Here is a 19,964-nt window from a genome sequence, read left to right as displayed (position 1 = left end):
TTTGATGGGGCCCCCACACCAAGGAGCAGCAGAAGAGAAGAGCTGACCCACAGTGAAGTGGAAGGGAGGAGGCATGTGGACAAGCAGCCTCCCCCTGCGCACAGCGCTCACCTCTGCCTTGTACATGCGGATGAGGCCTTGGTTGACCTTGGACCAGGAGGGCACAGCGCTGATGTTCCAGAGCTGGTTGGAGTGCTCAGCAAAGGGGCCCGTCTTCATCTGAAAGAGACCCGAGAGCAGGGCTGAGGGAGCCAGGCCAGCCAGGAAGCTCGTGCACCAGCAGTGACTCACGCTCACACTCTCTCCAAGCAAACATTCCCACCAAGCCCTGTGACCCACGCACCAGCCACCTCACTGCGCCTTCCTTCCCTCCCTCCCCGCTCCCTCCCGCTGTGGCCACATCACATGAAGCCGTGGCAATCCAGCTCCCCCCCTTCCCTGATAAAATTAAGCCTTTTCCTGCCACGCTTTCCTAATCAGGCCTCCCTCTGCACACCTCCCTTTTAACGACTGCATTAAAAAAGCCCCACGTCTCATTCTCCCCCCCAGTAGAACTCGGCTCAACGTTGTTCCTATTCTACCCAGAAACCTCCCAGTGCAGCACTGCTGGGCTTTCCAAGAAAATGACTCATTCCCCATTCAGATCAACAACAAGCAGCAGCGACAACCGCCACTGCCTTCCCTGAATACAGAGGGCAGTGCAGGTTGGCAGCAGCTCCGGTGTCCGCAGCCCACTCCACACCTGCCTCTAGCAGAGGGCTCTGGGGGGAGGCAGGAGCGGAGGGGACATGCTCCAGCCCTGCTCTCCAAACTGGCTCCAGAGCTGTGAGTTGCTAGTTTGCAGCAGATGCTTTACATTTTTTATTTTTTTTTTTTAATACTCCAGTGTTTCTCCTCCCAGGGCGAGGGATTTGGAGGAGGGAGGGCAGGAGGGAAGCTGCAATCAGGGACAGTTGCATGTAGATTCCCTGGGTAGTTGTCTCTCCTTCTCCTCCACGAACAAAAAACAGACCCTCGGGGAGAAAAAGAAATACAACGCAGCCACTCTGACTGAGTGAAGTTCCCATGACATCAGAAACCACAAGGCCGAAGCTCACGCTAAAAAGGAGCGTGGGGAGAGAGGAATCTCTTGGACTCTCGTTCTCAACTCAGGGCTCAAACAACTAACCCCTTCCCTCCACACACGCACAGGCCTGGAGTGAGGGTGGGAAAAGAGCCTACAAAATCACCTCTGCCTACTGTAAAAGCAAGCAAGGCTGATCAATCTGCTTTGGGAGATTGCTTGCTGCCTTTCTGCAAGGTCTGTGTAGCACCAGCCTGCAGCAGAGAAAGAAAGAGGCAAGGGAGCAGAGGAACCCCAAAAAGACCACTGCTTAGAGGACAATGTGTTTCAAACCCGCTGACCTCGGGGCTGGAGCACCGGGGGACGCAGGTCTGTAGTTTTGCCTGCTGCCGGGAGAGCGCAGACGCATCCCTGCTTCCCCTAGGCAGTTCTCGTGAGCTGGGGGATGACGGATGAGCCGCTCAGCCGTTCCCGCTCCCCTCTGCTGTGTGCGCTTTCCTTGCGGATACAAGATGAAACGTGCAGACACACAAAGCACGACGCTACCCAACAGAGCTGGCGCGTTAAGTGCAAGGATTTGGCACCAGTGGGCACCCAAGTTAAAGGCTGCCAGGGAGCTCAGCACCAGGCGGTTCGCTCAAAGTGTCCCCCCTCCCCATACGGGAGATCTGGCTGCATGCGTTTTGACAACAAACCTTCCTCCAGCATCGCCACCCTTTGCAGGGGCACAGCTTGCATCAGCCACCACCACCACACTTTGCTTCTCCCCCCTTCCAAAGCCGGAGCGAGTGTGCTGGAGAGCGCAGAGAAGGCGAGTGTGGCTGGCTGGCCCCATGCTCGTGCCTGGAGCCGTGCAACCACCTGGTACGGCCGCCACCATGGCCCTTCTCACCCAGAGCATCCGGCAACGACAGCTTGGCTACAGTTTCAAACTGGGGAGGGAAAAATAAGGGGGATGAGGGGGAACAAAAAAAAATCATCTCCTTCCAGCCACAAAGGGCGAAGAGGGAGAGCCGGGGGGGAGAGCGAGAGGCGGCGAGCGCGCTGCAGTCCCGCAGTGACCCCAGGGGAACAGAGTGAGTCAGAGCAGCCATATTGAGCAGGAAATTACTCACAGACGCGGCGTTCCTGCCTCTCGGTTCCCAAGAGAATCGGCCTTTTGTAAATGGTTCCTCTGTCAGTGCCGGGGGGAGGGGGACGGCTGAGGCCGTGCTTTCCTGTCAGCTCCTTCCCTTCCAGCAGAAACCCGAGCCCTCCCTTCCCAAACCTCCAAATTTAGAAGCCAGATTGAAGCTGAAATTCCTGCTGCCTGCCCTGGGCCCTCAGAGGAGCATCTGGGCGATTGTACTGATCCACCGCAACAGCCGGAGCGTACCCAGTACCCCTCTTCTGCACAAACACACAGAGCCCTGCCATCACTGCCATCCACAGTCTCTAGTGCAGTGGGCACCGCAGAGATGCTCCCAAATCCTCCTCATCCTTGCACCTATGGGTACCACACGCACCCCGCAGCACACTTTGGCTGGCAAGGCAGCAGCAGGGGGATAGCTCAAGTCCCAGCCGGCTCCGTAAATCTCACCCTATTCAAGAACCACACATTCAGGTCCAAAACCACCCCACAGATTTCCCTACAGCAGGCCAGCTTATGCAAGGCTTGCTGCCATGCCTGTGAGCCATGCAGGGTGGTGCTGCTGTAAGGAGGATACCTTGGTGGGTTCAGCCCGGACATCATCTCACTGCTACTTTAAGAGCCTGAGGTTTAAATATACACGTGGCAAACACCACGACAGTGTATATTCATATCCCTGAAACGTCACCCAGGGGCTGAGAAAAATATCTGCTCATGAGAATATTCTCTTGGTTGAAAGAAAACAACCTACCTCAGTTGTAACTTGCTGAAATAAAACCTGCTCTCATGTCGGTAAGATGTACCAGACCTGCTGTGGGAACTGTTGTGGTGCTTAACACCTTTAAAGGAGAGCTGTTTCCAGCTGACAAGCTCCAAAGAAAATAATATCGTTCATTGCTTAAAGTGTTTAATCCCTTCTATCTTTTTCCCTGCTATTTTGTTTTGTTGTTGATTTTGGAGAGAAAGCGTTTGGAGGGCACTCGAGACTGTCTCAGCCCCCCCTAGTGGCAGTAACAGCCTTCCCAGGCATTTGGGAGAGAAAAAACAAATTTTAAAAGCAAAATCTTTACAAAAAAGAAAGAGTGCCTGCATGAAGATGGATTGAAAATACCATGCATTTGATAATCCAGGTTGTTGCCATCCCTTAGCGGCTCACGCCAGGAGGGCCCGAGAGGAGGGCTCCTTGCCACCAGGTGGCACTGAGGAACTCAGCAGAAACACTGAATTCCATGATTCTCAACAAATGTGCGGAAAAAGAAGTGAAATCACTGATTTTAAAAGCCTACTAAATAGCTAACTTTCTGCAGGCAAAAGTAGAGTGACCTGAAGTAGTAGTATGGTGCTGTGTATTTGAAACTTTATGTGTCATCTGTGCACTGCAGAATTTTCTACACACATCAATAGATGTATGTTTTTATGTTTTTAATAGGTTAGTGCACTGTCTGGATACTACAGAGGCCCAAATTAAAATAAATCTTAGAGCATCCTTGGCTCCTGCTTTCCTGTCCTCATTTTGATCTCTTCTGCCAGTGCCTCTTTACTACCTGTGCCATGATTTATCTCTGCATTAAGGGTTAAACCCTGTGAGGTGCTAAGTACCTACAAACACTACTAGATTCAGCAGGACTTGACACAGCACCTCCCCGGGGTTTGGACCAAAAGCTCCTATGAAGATTCCTACACAAAAGGCTAAATTCATATTCTGTAACCTCCATTCTCATCTAATCACTAAATTAGAGAGGCGAGGAGGGGGGAAAAGTGAACAGAACAAAGAGGAAGCACCGAACTCTGTCCTTCAAAATTAATCCCATCAACTCTCTCTTGCCAGAGACAAGAAATCCCTCACCACAACAGAGCATGTGGTTCTTGCTCTCCCTGCCCAGACCGTGCAGCAAGGGGGACAGTAGAAACATGGCCATGTCATCTACTGCAGCTGAGGGCAGAAAGCCATGAGCTCCTTCACTGAGAAACACTGCCCGTGGCTGGCACCAAGCTGAATATCACCAGTTCCTCACCCAAGGGCTCTACAATGCCTGAGCAGAAACATGGTCCTGATAGCATTGCCAGCTGGGTAAATCTCAGCACCATCTCTGCTCTAGATTGTTTGCAAATAAGGTGCATTTAATGGGCAACTCTTTTGGTAGACTCTGGAGGAGACCAAGCTGCATGGAGGTTTAGGAGCCTGCCCTAAGCAAGGGAGGCCCAGCGCCTGCCAGGCAGCACCCAACGGCTGGAGGGAAGGGAGGTTATCTTGGCAAGCCCAGTCGTTTTGCAGCTCCTACTTCATCTTCCTTGCATACTTGCAGACACCAGCCTTCTCCATCCAAGTTCCCACTGACTGATCCAAGTGATGATCCAAGATTATTTGTTTGCTCTTGTTACAACTCCCTTCAGCTGCAATCCACAGCCCATCTAGCTTAATTACACTTTCCGCTCAGCATCCCTGTTCTCTCAATTCAAGGAGAGCACCTCAACCATGCAACAATGGTTCATCCACACAGTTCCATGAGAGCAAACGAGCAGAGGAGGAAGAGAAAACCACAGCCAGAGCCAAGTATCTAATATCAAGAGAACTTCCCTGTGGGACAAACCTTCCAGTCCTCACCTCTGTAATGAAGAGGATGCACTCCAGGAACATGAAGTCCTTATGGTTTTCATTTACCACCTTCTCATCAACAAAGTGCCGAGGCTCCAGATTTGGATGGTCTAAAAAGAGTGAGAGACAATAGAAAGTAACCTGTATGGCACCCCCCTTCTGAGATCAAGTTCAATCAGGTCTTGTCCTGCCCCTCTTCCAGAAGAAACACGATCCTCCCATTGGAGTTCTTCAGAAGTCAGCATAGAGCTGCTCCCTTTCATCTCATCTCCCACTCCAGTGCCTCAGCACTGAGAGCACCTGGTAAACTCCCCAGGGCAGAAAATGTGTTTTCTAGCACCAAAAACAAGACTCTCCATTTAAAAAGCTTGTAGTCATTGCAATAAACACAGATGTACTGTGCAAGGAAGCCTTCCATCTCTCAACCTAAGCAACTAGCTTTATTTGGAAAGCTGAGAAAAAAAAAAATAAATCCAAGCCCCAAGCAAACTCTTCTGCTGTATTACACACAAATCTGATATATTTGAATTTAAAAGTCAGTCCCAAGCCCCATCATCTTTGCAACCTAGACAGACAGGGCAGGGGGCAGGCTGGGACACAAGAAGATTTTTATTAGTACCTATCAGCTGGGAACTGCCCCATATGAAAGGTAGAAATTGGAAGTCATCCAAGCCCCACACGCCCTGGCTGCCAGCAGGTTCCATCCTGTAGGTCTTCTGAAGTTTTCGCATCACTTCTAGGTACCTGAGACCAAAGAGAGAAGGAAGGGTTAAGATAAGGCCGCCTTCTGTTTTCATTGACTTACATGAGGACAAGAACAACCAGTCTGGAGAAGGACACAACTTTATCACTTGCAAGCAGGACCCCCACATACAGAACAGTACACAGAATATATATTCAGCTCCTTTGCCACAGAAAGCAGCCTGATGGTATGTATAGTAGCAAATACAAGCACCTTTTAAAAATTGGGGTGTTTTTTACACCAAATTCACTAAGAAATCAAGTGGCAGGGGTTTATTTTATCTGCAGTGCCTTATGTTGGTGCAGATCTTTCCCCAACCCCACCGTTATCTGAAAACATTGACACTTTGCTCTCCTTCAACAACTTCCAAAAGAGCTCAGAAAGCTTTCCACCTTACAGCAACTGCTGCTTCCACTTTTCAGGTGGAAAATTAAAGCTGGAAGTACTATTGAAGGAAATTGTTTCCACATCACCAAACAGTGATACAGCTGGGATTACATCTCTGGACTCCAAACACCCATTCCACCAGTTCCATCACTACCAACTCTACCTCTTGGGCTGGAAACACATCTAGAACAGCAATGGAGGCCTGCCAGTTTCATAGATGGTTTTGCATTTTTTCTTTTTTAATGCCTGAAGAGATGTTAGATCCTCTGATCAGATACTCCTGTCTATTACAAAGCACAGAGCTTCACCCACATACCTCTGCAGAGCTCAATAACTTGTGCTCAGCTAAGGTAACTTTCCAGAAAGACACTCAGCCTCTAACAGACAAGGTGCTATCTCCTCTTTTGGAGATAGTTATGATGGGTCACCATACAGTCCATTAAAAAGTACATCTGCCTCCTAATTTTGCCTAAGTTTGTCTTCAGTTTTCCCATTCTGCCCTTTTTCCCTAGGCCAGCAAGCCGTTCAGCACTCACGTTCTCTAATTATGTACACGTCTTTGTAGAAGACCCTTGATTTGCCCAGCTCACACCCCAGGAGACTGCTCTTAAAATTTCTTACTCTCACATGGGTGTGGATGAGTGGAAGAAAGGGGGCACAATAAGCCCAGACTACAGGAGGAGTCTGGCATACAGAACAGGCAGTAACACCTCACACATCTCAGACAGCTGAAAGGGGACAGACACTGTCAGGGACCTGCCCCCAAACAGCCCAATGGTTCCAGCCTTTCTCCTTCCATTACCTCACCTGTTAAATACTTTAAAGACGATGGCCATCTGGTCATCCACTCTGAGCACACCGATTTTGCAGAGGCAGCAGAGAAAAGCTGCAAATGCAGCTTCGTGCCCTAGAGTTAAAAGACATAAAGAGGCATGACACTGGTGTCTCTAGTCCCCAGGACAACCTTTCTGTGGACACACAACAGCTCTTCAGAAATCACAGCAGTCACAGTCCCATCTCAAGAGCCCCAACCCTATTGCCCCTATTTAACACCATGAGCTGACAATATTTCATCCCCATGCAGCACCCGCCCAAAGTATATCTTCTAGACATTCATAAGGTGATTATTAACTTTGAGAAAAGACAACTTTTTGAGGAAAAACAGCTCCAACACTGGGCATGCTGGGAGCAAGGCAGGGCCTTCCCCAGGAGCTTGGCACAGCAGGGGAAGTGGAGCACCACAGAGTCATCTGCTTGGGGGATGCGAGAGAACCTCACATCTGCAAGTAAGCAGATTTACTCCCGCTTCAAAAATAACTCCGTGTTGGAAGGATGCAGATCCCATGACGCTGCCAGAAACAGTCTGTCCCAGAAGGTACTGGGATCTCAGGCTGAGCCTCTGCAGCTTGGTCCTCCAGCTAACATCAAGGAAAAGAAATAACCAGCAAACCCAGAAATGTCTTTTAGTGGAAAGGACCACAGAAGAAGGCAGAGTACAAAATCAGCAGCTCCACGCTATGAAGAAGCGCAGCTCCCAGTGTAGGAACAAAGTGCACGTATGGTCTAGCCACTGTGAGCTAGGACATAGGCCTCTGGCTTGGGACACACAGGAGGGGAGGAAAGACTGAATTTTGTTCCCTGAGCTGACAAAACCCCAGCCAGTGGGTCTCTTTCCAAAGACAACATCTCCCCCTGGTGCCGGCGAGCTGCAGCTTTCCTGGCAAGCACTGCACAGCCTCCAGCTCTTCATCCTTTTACCCACGTCCTCCTCTTCCTCTCCTTGCCCAGGTCCAAAGTCACATTTCCTTGCACCCACAGCGTCCTGCTCTCCTGCCTTTTGGTGAGGGAACACCTGTCCTCCAGACAGAGGAGCAGAGCATGTAGATGATTCTGGATTTAGGTCTAACTGAAGCCAGTGTGGTTACTTGAACCTGCAATTCAGTACCTCCTTAGCTGCAAAATGCTTCTACCTTCAGATTTCAAAGTCACTCTGTAAGCAGTGATGTCACTTCTAGGGAGCACCAGACCTCAAGACACCTGCTGCTGAACACGAACTTGGTTCCCACTCTAATTCCAATTCAAGCAATTGTATTTTATCCCTCTAAACTGCCTATGGCAGATCAGCAGGTGCAAGACTGCTGTATGCTTTAAAGCAGCTCCTACAGCTTATTCCAGAACAGCTTGCACAGCTCGGTTCACAATTCCTGGGATGACACATGAAAACGGTATCATAGCTCTAGCACAGCCCTGCTCCTAGCCCCAGCTCTCTCAGTCATAGCCCACATGGGACATAGGGGTGAGGAGGCCCTAGAAGGAAGGCATTTTTTTCAAGCTGGCACTAAAAATAGTGGCAATAACATATTTAAATAAATGCAACACCAGGCTCCAGAGGGTCACTACCACAGGGAGTCCAGCCTTGGCCAGCGTGCATGCCCAGCTACCTGTGCCATAGTCAATGCGGGTGGAGTTCCCCACAGACTCCTTCAGGTACACAGCCACTTCTGGTGCAGCATCAGCCAAATGCTTGGGAATCACTGTTGCGACCAACTTTTCTGCTTCCTGGAAGACACAAAAGACGCCCTCAAGTGAATGCAGATCTGTCACAGTCCCCAGGAACAGGTCACCCTCTGCTCAGACACTGTTGCAGAGTGGGAGCTGCAATGGTGCACTCCTACAATGGCCAGACCCAGCATGACAGAGGAGCAAATTCTCCTGTTGAAGAAGTCATCTCCAGAGGTGAAGCAATCCAGGGAGAGCTTGTCCTAACACTTATCCAGGCCACACGCATCCTGCAGGAAAAAAAAGCTTCACCATCCAAGTACATCAACGCAGTTACCCACCGAGTCACCTCCAGGACAAAAGCATTAACAGAGCAGACCACCTGCAAGCTCATTGCTGCTGGGACTGTGCCTGCACCACCTCCAGAGCTCAGTGCAGGGCAAGTGCTCTGAGCTGAAGGAAGTCAATCAGTTTCACAACCTTCCTGATTTTCTGTATCACCCATCAGCTAGAAGACACAGTGGGGAGTTACAGAGCACAGGAGTTCCTTGGGCTTGGAGGGCCCTCATGGCTCTTCCAGGACTTGGAGACCCAGCCAAGAGCATTTACATGGACCATATGCTCTCATAAGAGGAGAAGACAGCACAAGATCAGGGGTAGAGTGATGCATATCAAGAGGTGGATCCTTCACAGCTTATCTGATCAATTCCTCTGTAGGCTGTTCAGCTGCCACACAACGACAGAGCCATTCTGCTACACCCGCTGGGCACACTGCCCTTCTGTAGGAGCTGCGTGTAACACTACACGTGAAAGACATGCTCACCTGGTCTAGTTTGGCATACCAGGTCCTGAAGGCTTTGTTCCCAAAGCGAGAAGGTTGATCCACTGGCGGGGTTTCATCAATCCATCTGTCAAGGGTGTTCAGAAGAGCCACCAGCTTTTCAATGGGCTACAAAGAAGATGAGGGGTCACGGTGACATAAAACAGAGCAGTCCCTCAGGCTCCGACACCTCTGCCCTGGATTGGAGTCGTTAAAGCCAACACCATCCTTCCCAAGGGCGGCAAGCAGAAACACAACGTGCCAACCCTCCCCGAAATGCAGAGGGGCCGCAAAAGCCATCCTTCCCCTCAGAAGATCAGTCCAGTACAAAGCCCAGCCCGAGGCAGGCTCTCCAGTCGCCCACACAGTCTTTCATGAGCTGTAACAGCACTATGCTCTAAAACCTCTGGGAGAAGAGCTACAGCAAGCTTCTAGCTGTAGGGCATAGAGGACTGAGAAGCAAGAAAGTGCTACGCAATTCAGGGATCTCCAACACAAAACTCAGGCTCTGCATCTTGAGGGTCCTGTGTCCCCCGACAGGACACAGCACAGCACTTACTGTATATCCTCACCAGTGGCTGATGATGTGATTTAGAGGCCCTTCTCAAGGCCTCTAATCTTTGTCCTGAAGTGTCTCTTAGGAGCCACGATTAGCAGTGATAGTGTTAGCATTTGTACAGCACCCAGTGCAGCAGGGCCAAATCACAAGTCAACCTTCTCAGCGTGATTTGTGTTGCTTCAAACTCATACCAGCCAGACTGCCACAGCAGCTCCAACCCAGGTGGCTATCTAGGTGTATTGGGTTTGTGTGGCAAGGTTTTGGTAGTGGCGGGGGGGGGGGTTTACAGGGATGGCTTCTGTGAGAAGCTGCCAGAAGCTTCCCCTATGTCTGACAGAGCCAATGCCAGCCAGCTCCAAGACAGACCCACTGCTGGCCAAGGCTGAGTCCATCAGCGACGGGGGTAGTGCCTCTGTGATAACATATTTAAGAAGGGAAAAAAAGTTGCTCTGGCACAGAAACTGCAGCCAGAGAGAGGAATGAGAACATGTGGGAGAGACAACCCTGCAGACCCCCAGGTCAGTGCAGAAGGAGGGGGAGGAGGTGCTCCAGGTGCTGGAGCTGAGATTCCCCTGCAGCCCGTGGGGAAGACCCTGGTGAGGCAGGCTGTCCCCCTGCAGCCCAGGGAGGTCCATGGTGGAGCAGATCTCCACCTGCAGCCCCGGGAGGACCCCATGCCAGAGCAGGTGGATGTCCAAAGGAGGCTGTGACCCCGTGGGAAGCCCATGCCGGAGCAGGCTCCTGGCAGGACCTGTGGCCCCATGGAGAGAGGAACCCATGGAGCAGGTTTTCTGGCAGGACGTGTGGCCCTGTGGGGGACCCACGCTGGAGCAGTGTGCTCCTGAAGGACTGCACTCTGTGGAAGGGACCCATGCTGGAGCAGTCTGTGAAGAACTGCAGCCTGTGGAAAGGACTCACATTGGAGAAGTTCACGGAGAACTGTCTCCTGTGGGAGGGACCCCACACTGGAGCAGGGGAGGAGTGAGGAGTCCTCCCCCTGAGGAGGAAGGAGTGGCAGAGACAACATGTGATGAACTGACCATAACCCCCATTCCCCATCCCCGTGCGCCGCTGCAGGGGGGTAAGTATTCGGGAGTGAAGCTGTGCCTGGAAAGAAGGGAGGGGTGGGGGGAAGGTGTTTTTAAGATTTGGGTTTATTTCTCATTACCCTACTCTGGTTTGATTGGCAATAAATTAAGTTAATTTTCCCCAAGCCGAGACTGTTTTACCTGTGACGGTAATTGGTTGAGTGATCTCTCCCTGTCCTTATCTCGACCCACAAGCCTTTTGTTATATTTTCTCTTCCCTGTCTAGCTGAGGCAGGGAGTGATACAGCAGCTGCGTGGTGCTTAGTTGCTGGCTGGGGTTAAACCACAACACTGGGGGAAGAGGTAGGCTGGTTTGCCCACCAGTGGCCTCATCAGAGCAAGCATGAGAAGCTCTCAGCTCTCACAGAAATGTCTCAATACAGACACAAAGCTGATGGGAAGACAACAGCAACAGCAAGACAGCAGAGCCATCTTTCTTATACCTAGTGCTGGAAGGAGAAAATGAGGAACCTGCGCAGGATGTATGAGTGCGACTGGAGGTGGCACTGCTGTGGCCATGAAGGAAAAGAAGGCAGGTGCAACAGGCAATACAGCATGATGTCTCAAGCTGTACTGTTAGGACCAGGGCTGTCCAATGCAGGCAACCTCCTCCATGCCTTGCTCATACAGCTGGGGAATGGCTACACCCCACGCACCAAGAGGCAACACCATAGGCAGCACTTTAAGCAGCTCCAGTTTTAGGAGGCTCTGCCGACAAGCGGTCAAGCCTGCCAGAGGCTCTGGAATCCTCCTCGCCTGACTCCAAGCAGCCAGAGAGCCATCAGCCGCCACAGCAGCTGGCCAGGCCCCGGGCAATGTAGGCTCCTCTGTCTCGAGAGGGGATTCCTCCTTCAAGGGGACAAAGAGGACAGCAGAAGCAGCGGCTGGTTTGACTTTGCTGGAGGCATCGACCATGTGAAGCTGGCTGGTCTCCTGGGCTGTGGTTCAATTCTTCACGCTGCCTGCCGGGAGGACAAGAAAACAGCCGAGCCCAGCAAGTTTCCAGCCCTTGAAGTGCCACTCGAAGAGGGCGGGTGGAGAGACAGGCATGGCAGAGCTGTGCTGCCGCTGAACCAGCTGCACATCACTCCCCATGCTCTCCACTCCCAGAAGGAAGGGTCTCATGGCAGATACAGCCTTCTACAGACAGCAGCTCCCAAGGTGTCATGCCGAGGACATGGTGGGATCAGCCAGTGGGAAGCAGGATCGGGCAGAGGAGTATCCACCCACCCCACAGGACCTTGACACTTGGCCACTGAGCCAGGCTAGAGGCTGGGATAGAGGACAAGACCTGAGTGCACCAGGAACACAAGACCCAAGTGCCAAGGGACACGGGGGGGTCAGAAGCTCTGGGTGCCCTGATGAGGCTGCAAGCTGGAGCCGCTAACGGACAAGTGTCCCAGATTCAAGTGGACTGAGGCAGCATGACACACTCTGCCTTCAGCTCCCAGCTGCCCAAAATGCTGCAGAAACCCGGCATCTCCCCACTGCACTGGGCCAGGTTTGGACTCAGCTCTACTCCTTCCTGGCTACTGCATTCCCCTCCAATTAAGCAACAGCGTCCCCAGCACTGGGTTGCATTAAATAATTAAATCGTGCTGGTGATTTATCCGCCGGCACCAGCAGCTCATTATGAGCAGCCACCGTATTTCAAACCCCTCTCAGCAAGCACTCAGTGCTGCATGGATAAATGGCTGGCAAGGACTGGCTCCTTCCCCCTCCCCAGATCTGCCCGCAGGCCTTGGGGAGCACGAGAGTCAAACCTCCCCTTCCCCACTCACTTGCTTTAAAGGGATTAAAAAGCCTAGCCCCACTGAACACAGGAGAGCAGGACCCAGCTGCCGGCTCAGCCATGCCAGTAAATAATTAAAGAGATGCAGCTCGTTTTGGGCTCAAGGCCCTTTGAAAAGGGGGTTACTAGGAAGCAGCTTCCCATTGTCCAGCAGAGGAAACTTGTGCATCCAGAGCTGACCCCAGTGGGGGAGAAGGAGGGGAAGAGCAGAGCTTACGGGAACACAACCATCAGCACCACTGCAGCCTTGTTTTGCTTGGCTGCGTTTTTCAGCTCTATTTTTGCTTTACCTTTCCAGTGATCAAAGCAAGGGCAGCCTCCCCCCTGCTCTCCTTGCTCTTCTCATTGTGCTGATTTTGCATCCCCTTGACCCTGAGTCTGCCATCGGTCCCAAAGGCAAACCACAGAGCCTCCTGCAGAGCAGAGACCTGTCAGCATCTCTCAAGAGCAGGGGCCAGGCAGACGGAGGTGCTGAGAAGGCATCACAGCAGCCAGAGCTGCCCACGGGGACCAAGCCTGTCCCTGTGGGCTCCTTAGGCCTTGTCAGAGGGAGGACCTGCTAAAATCAGGGCATTTGCTTCTTCCCCCACTTCCCTCCTGGAACCAGAGCAAGTCACAAGGCCAGCCAATTTCCCCCAGCGCAGCAAACTGTTTGAAGGGAAGGTCTGCTCCTTGCATGGCCAAAATTAACCTCCTCCTTGCTGCACTGCTCCTCTGATCAAAGTCACAGCTTTGAAAAACTGCTCCAGGCTGCAGCCCCAGCAGTTGCTGCATGGATCCCCACGTGAAAAGCACTCCCTCCAGGAGGAGAAGGCAGGTCACAGCCTATCAGTCATACAACATAGTGCCAGACATAGTGTCTACGCCAGAGTCCTAAACAACAGCTCAGCTATCACTACATGTCAGATGCCTCCAGCAAAACCCCAGACAGCTCCATGCAATTTTTCAGTAAGAGCAGAGCAAGCTCAGCAAGTCTCAGAAGGGGTTCAGCCCCCAAAGGATCCAGCTCTCGCTCCGGCAGACAGTTTGGTATCGACACATGCTACTCTGGAAACCATTAAGCTGTCTCTTTCCAAGCAGAGTAGGCCATACTTTCTTTTTTTTCCCGCAGCAAAGCAATACCAGTAAGTTGCAGAGAGGATATATATTCAGCAGAAAGGATTCCAGGAGGTCATTTGCCAAAGGAAGGCGTCCCCAGCATTTGATCAGGGAAGAAGATGGGACGGCACAAAAGCATATCAGCAGCAGGTACGGCAAAAGAGAAGAAAGCAGAGCAGAGATGCAAGCAGAGGCCACAAGGGGCTGAGCCTTTAAAAGCACAGATAAGCAGTTTGATCTACAAATGAACCCGCGTGAACAGGCAACCTCATCAACAAGGCAACCCTGGGGATGCTCCACCTGTGCCTCAAGTCACAGGCTTCTGCTCTCCTCAGCGCAAGGGGAATGAGGCAAGTTCCCTGCCACTTCCCAAGCAGTCGGGATTGTGTCTCTTGTTTGTCACCTGGACTGGGACCATGGATGGAAAATATTCACTCCAAGAGGCATCTGCTGCACAGACACAGCCCTGATACAGCTTTTCCTAGATAGCTGACAGCTCAAAGGGGGTGGCAGAAGAGGGTTTCTCCCCTCCCCTTTGTTTTGCTCATTTTTAATGCTTTGTTTTCCTAGAACTGCTCTGTGAATGATTGGGAATGAGCGAGATCATGACAGAGACAAAACTCAAAAGTGAAACGCAAACAGCAGAAAGCAAGAGCAGCATTTGACAGCAGTTTCTACTGAATTGAAGGAACAAAAGGTGGACACAAAGCCTGTTAGGGAGGGACTCATTATCCCTGACGCCCCCCATGAACTACAAGCAAGTTTCTCATTCACACACTGGCTCCTAGAAGGGAAGGCTGGCCTTAACATGCCTGCTTCAAACATAAATGACTAGGTTAAAGATCATTGTAGGCTGCCTTCCCATCCGAGAATCAAGCTGTAAACACACAGCCTGCTTCCCATTCTGCCTAGATCTTTTTAGGCTATTCCCAGCTTTCTTGGACAGCCATGATAAGTTTGAACAGTAAAAACATAGCCAAGAATCTCCCCATTGCAATGCACAACAAGGGAGGGGGATCCAGCATGTGACACAGAAGCTAAGCTAGTGGCCGACATAAGCTCTGCAGATCACGGCAGCACCCGGAGAGATCTCAGGCCAACACTGAGCATGGCTGAGACCAGGCAGTAACACCAGTGAGGATGCCTGCCCTTCCCCTCTGGCTCCAAACAATCTCACCATGCCCTGATAAAGTGAATAGGCATTAAAACTGGCCACAGCAGCAGACAGAACCGGATGACTGTCACATTAATGCAAGGGGAAAAATAGATCCTTTCTGCTTAACACCTCAGAAGGGGTGATCCTGCCCCGCAGGCTAAACCTACCTCCCCAGCCCTCTTGCGTGCTCCGTAACCCTCAGCACAACCCTTGGTGAGGCAGGTCCACTTAATGACATGCCTTGAGCTCACATGCTGTCAAACCAGACCTCACACAGCTCAGCTACAGTGTGGACTGAGGAGATCGGTGCTGTTAACACAGTCTGAGCAACAAGGAAGCCTAGGAACAGGGAGACAAGTGGCTTGCCCGAGGTCCTACAGAAAAGCCAGTGGGAGAACAAGAATGGTACAGACATCTCAGCCTTTTGCCTGCAACCAGGAGGGAACACCACATCTTCAAAACATCACTGGTTGAAGCCAGACTGTGAAAACAGGGTCAAAACGTCCTTTCTGCATCCTCCTTGTCACTACCAGCTTCTCTCTACTTGTAACTTGCTTGATTTCCCATCTAGCAAGCACACACAGAGCCTCTGCATCCTGGGGCGACGACTGCAGTCTGACATTTGCATCCCCAAGCACAACCCAACCACATTTATTCTCCCTGGCTCACAGATAAGCTGCCAACTCGTTCCTCGCCTAGGAAATATTCACTGTAGAGCCAAAAAAAAACAAAAAAAAAAAAAAAAAAAAAAAAAAAAGAACCAAAAGAAAAGAAAAGAAAAAGGCAGAAAAGGAGAAACAAGGGGACCCAAACTCTTCTCCTACCTCTGAAACTTTGTATTCACAGGTCAGCTTCTTGCCCCTGACACCTTCATTCAGAGTGAGGATGAAGCCCATGTAATCTGCATATGCCTGCAAACATACCCGAGAGAGCAGGGCGTTAGTGAATACCCACGGTCTGTTTGAACAAGCAACACAGCATGGGAGCACTCGTGGACACCAAGGGAACCTTTCCCAACACATAGTGCTGCTTTCTTGGAGACACCCAGGGTGCAGGGCTTGCTGTGACGTTACTGCTATTTTTGGCAGACCTCAGAGGCAGATGGCGATTGCACCAGGAACTCTGCATCACTGTAAAAATTACAGAGAAGAGAATCCTAAAAAAGCTCGCACTCTGCCCGAAATCCTTCCCTCAGCTCCCTGCCTCCTATCAGGTCAAATTCAAACTCCTCGGCTCTGCAGAGTCTCAGCTGTGCCTAGACACCCTGCTCTGCACTGTTTTTCCCAGACCTGCGCTGTTATCTCCCCTTTCCTCCTTCTACTCTTCTCCCATGCTCACGCATGATAGAGAAGTGGGAGACAGCCCAGGATCCTCACTGCTCTTCTCTTTAAACTCGCTGCTTTTGAAACATCATATCCAGTGCAGCTCCACAGCTCTAAGTCTTTGAAAACACCGGACTAGCACACTGCCACCTCTCTCTCTCTTTGGGCCTCTCTTGCACAGAAATCCGGACCAGGAGCAAGCCCTTAAATGCAGGAGACTTAACAAAGGAAGCTGCACTCAGAAGTTTGCTTGAGACCTGGCTAGAACTTAAGCTTCTCTTAAGACATCAAGACGAGTCATCAAGCAAGAACTTACTCCTAAGAGGTGGGACAAGTCTGGGCTAACACACCAATCCCTCAAAGGGAGAGAGGGAAGAACCTGCCTGTTCCACCAGCTCCACACATAAACAAAAATTATCCAGCAAATTGAAGGCCTTGGCTCCAGAGCTCTTTCCAGTCCAGCAAGGTGGGAAGGCCCCAGGAACCAACCCACCCTGGAGCTATTAGAGGGCCAGGCAGCAGGACCATGTTCAGGCTGAGTTCAAACAGCACTGGGTATATCCAGTATTGATATAATGTACAGGCTAGGTAGGATGAAATAGTTAGCAACTTCTCATCTAGCTTGTTGGGAGGGAGCAGTAATAATTTTTAAGCATCTCTGGTCTCCTTCAACCTCTGGGCTCTTCCTAGCTCACTCCTTTGTTGGAGCATTTGGCTGCTAGACTCCACGTCTCATTGCCAAGTAATTTTCCTACAAACAGGCAGTGACTCTTCTGCTTTAAAACACAAATCAATTTATTTTCCATTACTTGCCCAAACCTGCTTTACCTCGTGGCTGTTCCCAGACCAGACTTGGCTGCCACTGAAACATCATAAGCACTTACCAGTTTTCCCTGACCCCCAAGCCATACCTGAGAGCGCTTCCACTTGGCCATGTCAGAAACCATGTTTATCTCCTTTTTAGGGATCATGAAGCTCTGCTGGAGGGGAGGAGCCACCTCCTCAGAGGTGCCTGGGAGATGCAAAAAAGAGGTAAAATAGAAGCAGTGAAGAAGAAAAAATCCTCTATCTTCCTTTCTTAGAAATCAACATTCATTTCTCCGGAGACAGAAAGCAAACAAATCAATCCCAGCTTGCACCGTTATCTCACCAAGTCCTCCTCACCAAACAATATCCTCCCGATCCCCAGATAATATACTCCTAAGGACACTGCAAGGCTTCAGAAAGTGGCATTACATTTGTTTTCACAACTAAAAACGCATTTTCCAGCTGGACAGAGAGGCTGGTGCAGGAGATAACAAAGACAACATCCAGCTACTTTAATTATTTCTGTCTTGTGAAGACAAGCTTTAGGTCATGCTGAAGCACTGAGCTCTCCTAACAAACTAACTGTGCCTTGTTTTTAGGGTGTTACACCTGAACTGCATTCCTCTAAAAAGGACAACTCCTGCAAAGACAAAGCTGGAGCAATTCAGTAGATGGCAGTCCAGAGCCACAGCCCCTGGTCCAGGCAGCACAGGGGCTTGGAGGATACTGGGACACAGTCTCTTCCAGGTGGAAGCTATGAAGATCATTTAATTTTAAAGCTCTCTCAGAGCCCAGGATGTAATATTTAATGCAAATGCAAGTTGTTAACGCATTAGAGGGGCTCTTTTCCCCAGCATCTGAACAAAGAACCCAATCCTGCTCTAAGGGTGAGCCCTACGCCACGCTCTCCAGAGTTCTGCTCTCAGCTGGCAGCCCCACAATAGGACACTGCAGAGCCAGAAATGCTCCATGAGTTTAGAGGTAATTTGCGTTGTGCTCCTACAAGTGCAACTTTTAATAGCAAGAGGTAGTGCAGCACACCACTGCTAATGTGAATTTATGAATTCTGTTAGAGCCACCCAGTTCATCTTTTTAATTCTAGAAAATCTGAAGACATTTGTTCAGCACCAGCCACCCTGGCAATGCTTCAGCAACTGCTCCCTACACTCCAGCAAGTTCAGGCACTGGCTCCCTAACATACATCACCAAACGCCAACTCCTTAAAATATCATTAGCTGCGTTTACATAGAAAATACTAGCCAGAAGTGTCGGCAGCCTTTTCTGCAGCAGACTGTGCTGTCTAGCAGGCAGATCAGGGAAAAAGAAATCCAAAGTCCCAGGAACAACGCAGAGTCTGCTACAGATTTGCCACATAACCTTAGAAAGTCATTTAACTTCTCTGCCTTTCAAGTTCCACATCTACAGAACAAATGCAGTCTCATCAACTGCCTAGGGTGTTACAACATTTGGTTCATTCCAACACGTAAGTTACAGTAAAACTTCCAGGTACAAGGGCAAGAGGAACAACACACGAGGAATTTAAATGAAAGACACGTGTACCTCTTCTGAAAATTCAGCACACAACTTACAATGGCTCATAGCATCATAATGATGGAGCTCTTATTTTAAAAGAGCTTATGACATGAAAACAATTAAAAACTCCAGAGCAGTGGTGTAAAAAGGCAAACACTGACTTGTCCATTAATACCGGTGATACATAAAAAACAGAGATGTGACCAGGGCAGTGTCTGGCACTGGGGGATCCAGGTATTAGCCCAAACTGTCTCATCACAGAACTTGTTTCATGTCTTTGTATTTGTTTCTCAACCATCACTTCTTCTGACACACACTTTGTGCATTTCCTCTTGGGGAGGAGACCATAGATACTCAAGGAAAGAAACACACTGAGGGCTGCAGGGGTTACAATATTACAAAATGAACACATACGCAAAAGTCCAAAACCAATGATGTGATGGAGACAGGAGCATGAGGAGTTAGTTTTATGATGAAAAGCAACTTGGACAAAGGAGACACTTTTAGTCTTACTCTCATGGTGTGGGGAGGGTGAATCAAACTCAGCCACGAGACGGACCTTCTACACCGGCAAACATCACCCATCTCAGCAACGGGAAACGGAGTCACAAAATATGGGCTACAGATGACAGGGAGCCCCAACTCCAGCTGCTCCAGCAGCCTAAATCCCAACCACCTTGCCCCTGGGATGTGCAGGACGGACACGCACACCCTCGTCAGCCCTCACGGGACAGAGGTTCCCCCCCGCCCCGTCCCCGATCCCTGCCGTGGGGTGCAGATCCCTCAGGGAGCACCAGCCCAGCCCTCTCCCTCTCGGGGGGAGCGGGCCCTAACCGTACCGGCACCTTACGGCCCAGCAGGCCTCAGTCCGGAGCGGGGCCGGGCGGCCGCTGGTGCCGGGTCTCCCCACCCCACCCGGCCGAGGGTCAGGGGGCTCCGGGGCTCCAGGGCCCCTTCGTAACCTCAGCAAAGCCTCCTCCCACCTCACCCCACCACCGGCCCGGGCGCTCGCTGCCGTCACCGCGCCGCAGCCTGGGGCCCGGCACCCCCGGCCCAAAGACCCCCGTGCAGCATGAGGCCCAACCACACACCCACCCCGTACACCCTGGGCCCGGCATCCCGGCCCCGAAGAACACCCCTCAAGGGCCCCGAGCGCAGCCTCCAGCCCAGAAAGCCCCGGAGCCGCCCCCGCCCCAGCCGCCCCTCACCTGCCCGCCGTTCGCTCTCTGCCATCTTCTCGGAGCCCGGCCACCGCCGCTGCCACCCCTCACCTCTCACCTCCGGACAACGCCGAAGCCGCCGGCGGCCATCTTTGAGCAGGGCACGCCGCCCAGGCCAGTCGCTCCCGGGGCTGTCAGTAGGAGGCGTGGCCC

The 19,964-nt window shown here is 51.2% G+C and overlaps 1 protein-coding gene across 2 annotated transcripts in view; it reads right to left on the bottom strand.

Moving 5' to 3' along the window:
• Positions 1 to 19,945, bottom strand: part of PTPA (protein phosphatase 2 phosphatase activator) — a 30,385-nt gene extending 10,440 nt beyond the window's left edge. Inside the window, exons 1-9 of one of the 2 annotated variants that reach the window (XM_075054642.1) lie at positions 19,800 to 19,945; positions 17,163 to 17,263; positions 15,754 to 15,840; positions 9,240 to 9,365; positions 8,359 to 8,476; positions 6,725 to 6,824; positions 5,408 to 5,532; positions 4,798 to 4,898; positions 112 to 219 (exon numbers count right to left, since the gene is read on the bottom strand). In XM_075054642.1, coding sequence (XP_074910743.1) covers positions 112 to 219; positions 4,798 to 4,898; positions 5,408 to 5,532; positions 6,725 to 6,824; positions 8,359 to 8,476; positions 9,240 to 9,365; positions 15,754 to 15,840; positions 17,163 to 17,263; positions 19,800 to 19,824 — 891 coding nt within the window. In that variant the 5' untranslated portion in view covers positions 19,825 to 19,945. The remainder of the gene's footprint in view (positions 1 to 111; positions 220 to 4,797; positions 4,899 to 5,407; positions 5,533 to 6,724; positions 6,825 to 8,358; positions 8,477 to 9,239; positions 9,366 to 15,753; positions 15,841 to 17,162; positions 17,264 to 19,799) is intronic. The other variant, XM_075054643.1, reaches the window with a different exon arrangement.
• Between the last annotated feature and the right edge of the window lie 19 nt (positions 19,946 to 19,964).

The sequence above is a fragment of the Buteo buteo genome, chromosome 23 (assembly GCF_964188355.1).
Source record: "Buteo buteo chromosome 23, bButBut1.hap1.1, whole genome shotgun sequence".
NCBI lineage: Eukaryota > Metazoa > Chordata > Aves > Accipitriformes > Accipitridae > Buteo > Buteo buteo.
The sequence above is the reverse complement of the archived record's forward strand: the minus strand, read 5'-3'. Positions and strand labels throughout refer to the sequence as shown.